Source organism: Crocodylus porosus, unplaced genomic scaffold (genome assembly GCF_001723895.1).
Source record: "Crocodylus porosus isolate Cpor-Errol unplaced genomic scaffold, CroPor_comp1, whole genome shotgun sequence".
In the NCBI taxonomy this organism is placed as follows: Eukaryota; Metazoa; Chordata; order Crocodylia; family Crocodylidae; genus Crocodylus; species Crocodylus porosus.
Window position 1 is genome coordinate 171371408 of NW_017728906.1, and position 6000 is coordinate 171377407.

General features: G+C 40.7%; 1 protein-coding gene across 2 annotated transcripts in view; it reads right to left on the reverse strand.

The window, feature by feature from the left end:
- Positions 1–6000, reverse strand: part of IFT88 (intraflagellar transport 88) — a 72937-nt gene that overhangs the window by 29772 nt on the left and 37165 nt on the right. For both annotated transcript variants that reach the window (XM_019530187.1, XM_019530186.1), the window contains exons 17-19: positions 4185–4371; positions 3142–3250; positions 1532–1682 (exon numbers count right to left, since the gene is read on the reverse strand). In XM_019530187.1, the coding sequence (XP_019385732.1) occupies positions 1532–1682; positions 3142–3250; positions 4185–4371 (447 nt within the window). The remainder of the gene's footprint in view (positions 1–1531; positions 1683–3141; positions 3251–4184; positions 4372–6000) is intronic.

Here is a 6000-nt window from a genome sequence, read left to right on the forward strand (position 1 = left end):
CCAAATACCCACAAAGCTATGTTTTCCAGCACCTAGGTCCATTCTCACCTAGGTACTGAAGCCTATGCTTTTTTAAATTTAATGTTAGAGAAAAGAGAGAAATTCAGGCTAAGTGATACAAACAAATCCTTTTAAATCCAGGCCTTGACCAACAGAAATTGGCTATTTGGACAAAATGAAATTTATCTTGGTTAATCATGCACACATCATCATCTTACTAGGTAAAATGTACTGCTTTATCAAGTTATAAATTTACTGAGTTTAAGGGCAATGGAAAAGACTGCAAAATTATGTATCCATCAGACCAATGGTACTCAACTTCTGGCCAATGGGTCAAATCTAGCACATGGGGCTCTACCATCTGGCCTGGTTCAGAAATTTGGCAGCAGAGAAGCACTGGCATCATTAACTGCCATGGCATTGCCATTAATTGCCCATAGGATCCACCCTGTAGACTGACCCTGTGCCACTCATATGTCCTGCACGGTTAAAAGACTAATAATCTTAACAAACTCCCTAGCTGTAAGTCAGCAATAACTATCAGGCTATAAACAAATGTTGCCCTTGGAGCAGGATCAGCTATGCTCATCCACTTCATTGGGTGGCACCAGTGTCACCCACTGTCCCATAGGATAAGGCCCCTGCTGCTCCTGGGGCTTCAGGGGCCTGACCATGCAGGACAGCTGCAAACAGGGGAACCCCAGTTCCTGTGTTTGCAGAGGTGCACCCCAGGAATTCCCCCTCAACAAGGGAGTCCTCAGGCACATGTGTCACACTGTTGCATCCTGACTTAGGGCACTCTTCTGTAAATGGGGAAATCCCTGAGACAGGACTCAGCAACGTGACACACATGCCCACAGAATCTCCTGCTGGGGGATCTGTGGGGCATGCAGGACTGGGTTCCTGAAGCCCCAGGAACACGTGCCTGGAGCAGCTGGAGAGTGTGGGTGGCTTCTGGCTGCCATAAAACAAACTGATGTCTGCCTCCAAAAAGCAGCACAATTTTTTACTGCCTATTGCCGTGGCCATAATTTTGGGCTTTGCAGAGTGACAAGGCACATGGACATCTGTTTGCTTGGGCTTTGTGCAGTCATAAACATTTTTAAGAAGGCACAAAGGCTACATCCATTTGCAGCCTCAGTTAAGTAACTGGAGTTCCAAAGTGAAAACTACTGTTAGAAGAGAATCTGGTTCACTGCATCTTTGATATTTTTTTGAGTAGAATTTAGTCAATAAAAAGTGTAGAAAGTCCAATTTTGATTACGACTTCTGTGAAAACTCAAGTTTATAAATTATAAAATATAAACTTATCCTGTATATTTTTTTTTGGTGTTCTATTACAATAAATTCTTGATTTACAAAGAATTGCACTTCGCTAAGACAAGAGTCTGGTTCTACTTTCTGTGCATACATTTTGCACTTTAAATGCTAGGGAGGAGACATGATTATTTTAGCATGTGTCTGCTATGTAATTTTCTTTTTATAAATATATTAGAAAATAAAAAAGACACAATAATAAAGAGTCAAGTACCTCAAAATAGTACTGAAAAGCTTGAGATTTATCACCTTCATTATCATATAGTTCCCCTAGTTTTGACAGCACATGTGAATCAGTTGGAACTACGCTGATGAGCTGCATGAGCCACTCTATGGCTTGGTTGGGATCCTCCATTATTTCATATCTGAGGAATCTTCAGTTAAGGAGAATTCAAAAAGTGCTTATATTTAGTTTTATCAACTGGAATTCTTACCATGACTTAACATAATGTCAGTGTAAGCCAAACCTACATCCTGAAAAGATTTGCCAGGCATAGCCATGGAGAAATAAATTTGGATTTTTTTTTCCCATTTGCATCCTAATTTCTTCCCCATCAGGTAAACATTGGCTTAATTTTTAGCAGTCTAGGATTGCACTTTGGGTCTGGTTTCTTTGGTTTCATTATTTTTACAACCCTTCAATAGGGTCACTCCTTATTAAGTCAAAAGAGGTAGATTTCTTCAGGCATGGTTCTGTGGGATTTGGCAAAATTTCCATCACTGTACTCAGTAGAACTGATCATTGGGTGAGAGTCTGTCCTCAGTCTCTAAGAAGCACAGCACAGCACAGCACAGCACAGCACAGCACAGCACAGGACTGGCAGCTCATGGGGAAAGGGCCACCTCTGCATGCTTCTACTTGTTGGTGCCAAAGTAGCTCATGTTGGAATAAGACTGTGTAAGTTCCAAGTTGCTTTATGGGTGGCTGTAGAGCTCAGAATCTCTGCAGCACTTGTTACAGCTCCTTCCTCAATGTCCCCTCCTACTCTCAGTCTCAACCCATGGCCTGCTGTGGGAAGGTCCACAGAAGCCAGTGTTATACAATGTCAGCGAAGGGAGATTCTCAAAGAGCCACAACGAGCCATGGCTTTTAGAGCCATTTTATGCTGCTCCAGTCCTTTCACCCATCGAGAAGGGGCCAGAGCAGGACTGGGGATTCTCACTTCTTCCACACATTTGAAGTCATATTTTCTCAGTTTACTGAGTAAAATAAGGATTTGCTGTTTTTATGACCATCCAGTAGTTATACTTTCCTACTGGTGATGCACAGAGCCAAAAGACCGCAAATATATTTTTAGATCTCAGGATGAGTTTGCCAGGAAAGTTAAGGGACAATTATTATTTCAGATATGAACTAAGCAGTTCTGATCTGGAAACTCAAGAACCAACAAGGAACACTGTAATGATATTTTTACAAATCCTTTTTTCCAGAATAGAACGTCATTTTGATAAACTCTGTTATTGTACTGTATTAGTTTAAGGTCTTACTCCATTCTGTTTCTCTCTCTCTGATATTATGTTCAAAATAATATCAGTTACATAGTAAAGATTCCAGGACTCTCTTAAACTTTAACCATCTTTATACACATATTCCTTATTCAGAATTAATTTATTAGCTTCAATGACACTGCTTCCCTGAATGAGAGTTGCAAATTCAGTACTTATGTTAATACTTATCAAATATACTCAAGGATATTCTGACCAAAAGTATTTTTTTAGCTTTACAAGAAACAAATGCACACCAGGATTAAACAGATCTCATTTAAGCCTTTGATTAATATTTACTAAATTCAAGTTCTGGCATCACAACCAAGCAAAAGATACATGCTTGCTATTTGGTAGAGAACTTGGGCACTGTTTCGAAGGATTGCATGAAGTTTCAGAAAACAATCCAAAGCTTCATCTATTCTATTTAACTTCTTATAGGTTAAACCTAAGAATAAAAATCAAGGTTACAACATGAATTCAACAACACAAACTGGATATAAATATAGCCCGAATAACTAACAGAATAATTCAGAAAGGTGAAGCAGAAGCACAGTATCCTAGGGATGTTATCAATGTCATTATACTTCTGTCTGAATTTTGCACCTAAATTATTGTAATAGGTAATGCCTGAAACAATTTTTTCCTTTGTTTTCAATTTGTTCAAGCTGTACATTTGTCAGAAGAATTAACTACAACCTTAGCTTGTGTATTCAGTTTGTCAGTCACATTCAGAATGTCTGGAATTTAGCTTTTTTCATACAGATCTTTGACAAAACAACAAGATATACATAGACATCATTTTTAAAGAGGAAGCTATATCACTGGTAAAGGTAAATATAAAATAATATCTTCTCCTCTTATTCCTGTCTCAGCCTCTGAGTGGAGGCTAGATTTACGATGGTAGCTGCTTGAGAACCACCCTGATAGTCCATTCTAGGAAGCATGGCTTGAATGAACCACAGCTGATTATGGATAAAGGTCATGATTTTAATCAAGGCTCAAGGCTATACATAACCCCAGTTCTTTAACATGGAGAAGTCAGGAGTCAAAGGGGGCAAAATTTGGTGGAGTATTACTATTCAACATTTACATTTGAATAGGCAAGAGTAGACAGATCTTATACCAATTTTCATCTTTAAAGTGATTCATGTTTAACAACACAGGATAATATTGGTACAGTTTTATTGTGGAAGAAATGGGAAGCACAAGTTACTACCTTAAATCACTAAGCATAAGACTTAACAGAACAGTGGAAACCACAGAATGTATTCTCATTTCAATGTACATTTGTAAAAAGGAATAGTTTGAAAATCAAGAACTCAAACCTGGAAGTGCCAGCTTTAGCTGAAAACTAAGCTACACAGGTACCTTTAGCTTACCAAGATTGTAAAGTGCTTCGGTGCATGAGGAATCATTTCTTAGAGCTTCCTTATAGAACTCAGCTGCTTTTTCATAGTCCCCACTTGCAAAAACAGTATTTCCTTTATTAGTAAGAGCTGATGGATTGTATCTATCAGAATTCACAGCTAAATCTGCATAGTTAGATGCTTCTGTCAATTCATTCTCCTACATAAATTAAACACAAATAGTGTATTAGCTATTTGTCAGTGAGAAGTTTCTTTGGATCTGACCTGTCTCTCTCAAAAGAACTATAATGGTAATCATAAAAAAAAAATGGAGATGTTTCCTGACTTCAGTCCTAACAACATTTTTTATGCACTTGGAGAAAACAGGATACTTTTTTCAGATCACAGGGTAAAGCCTATTTTGTCATCCTGTTTCTCTCCCTGCTTTCAATGCTGAACTTACGTTGTTAGGGAATAAATGACAGGAGATAAGTCTTTTAAAATCTTTTTAAATCTTCAAAAAAACCGCTGAATTTATTTTAAACTCTACTTAACAATTAATTATTAAATCCATCTGCAGAGCAGGCAGCAGTATTCCAAATGCCACTCCATCACTGCCTCCTCCCCAACTCCAGCTAGGGGAGTTACAGGTGAGATCCCAACCGTTTCCCACGTGCAGGCAAATGAAACCCTGAAAAAAGGAGGAAGGTAAAAGCACAAGTGAGCCCAACAGGAAGCAAGGAGCAGCTGACAGGCTAGGAAACCAGTTGTATTCATTCAGACTTCAGGAAAGTTGACTTTGACAAGCTCAGGAGGCTTGTCAGTGAGGCCCTAAGGGACCCCGACCCCAGAGGGAGGGGAGTCCAGGAAGAGTGGTTGTTAATCAAGGGAGCGATCCTCAATGCACAAGCTAATTCTATTCCATCTCAGAGGAAAGGCAGCAAGAGGGCCCAGCAGGCCCCCTGGCTCTCCAGGGATCTAGCAGACCTCCTGAGGCTAAAAAGAAAGGCCTATAAAGGATGGAGGATGGGATTCACCTCCAAAGAGGATTATTCTGCACTGGTCCGGTCCTGCAGGGAGCAAACCAGGAAATCCAAGGCTGCAACTGAACTAAAACTAGCTTCAAGCATCAAAGACAATAAAAAGTCCTTTTTCAGATATGTGGGAAGCCGGAGGAAAAGCAAGGGCAACACTGGACCCCTGCTGAACCAGATGGGGCAACAAAAAACTGGATGCCCAGGAAAAAGCCAACCTATTAAATGGGTACTTTGTGTCGGTCTTTCATAAGTCCCATGGGACACCCATGCCTGCTATGGGAGAGGGAGGTCTGGGTGAGGGAGATCCCCTGCCCTCCATTAATGCTGACCTCATGAAGGAAGACCTTGAGAAGCTGGATATCTTCAAGTCAGCTGGCCCTGACAATTTACACCCCAGGATACTCAAGGAGCCGGCGAGCAACATAGCCCAGCCCCTGGCACAGATCTTTGAAAACTCCTGGCGCTCTGGTGTAGTGCCCGAAGATTGGAAGAAGGCCAATGTGGTACCTATCTTCAAGGAAGGGAGGAAAGTGGATCCAGCAAACTACAGGCTCATCAGCCTGACCTCTATCCTGGGGAAGGTCTTAGAAAAGTTTATTAAAGCGGCCATCATTAATGGACTCGCCGACGCCAACATCCTGAGGGATAACCAGCACGGGTTTGTTGCGGGTAGGTCTTGCTTGACCAATCTCATTGCCCTTTAAGACCAGTTGACCTATTACCTGGACAATGGGAGAAAAGATTGATATCCTATATCTTTACTTCAAAAAAGCCTTCGATCCGATATCCCATGATCACCTCTTGGCAAAACT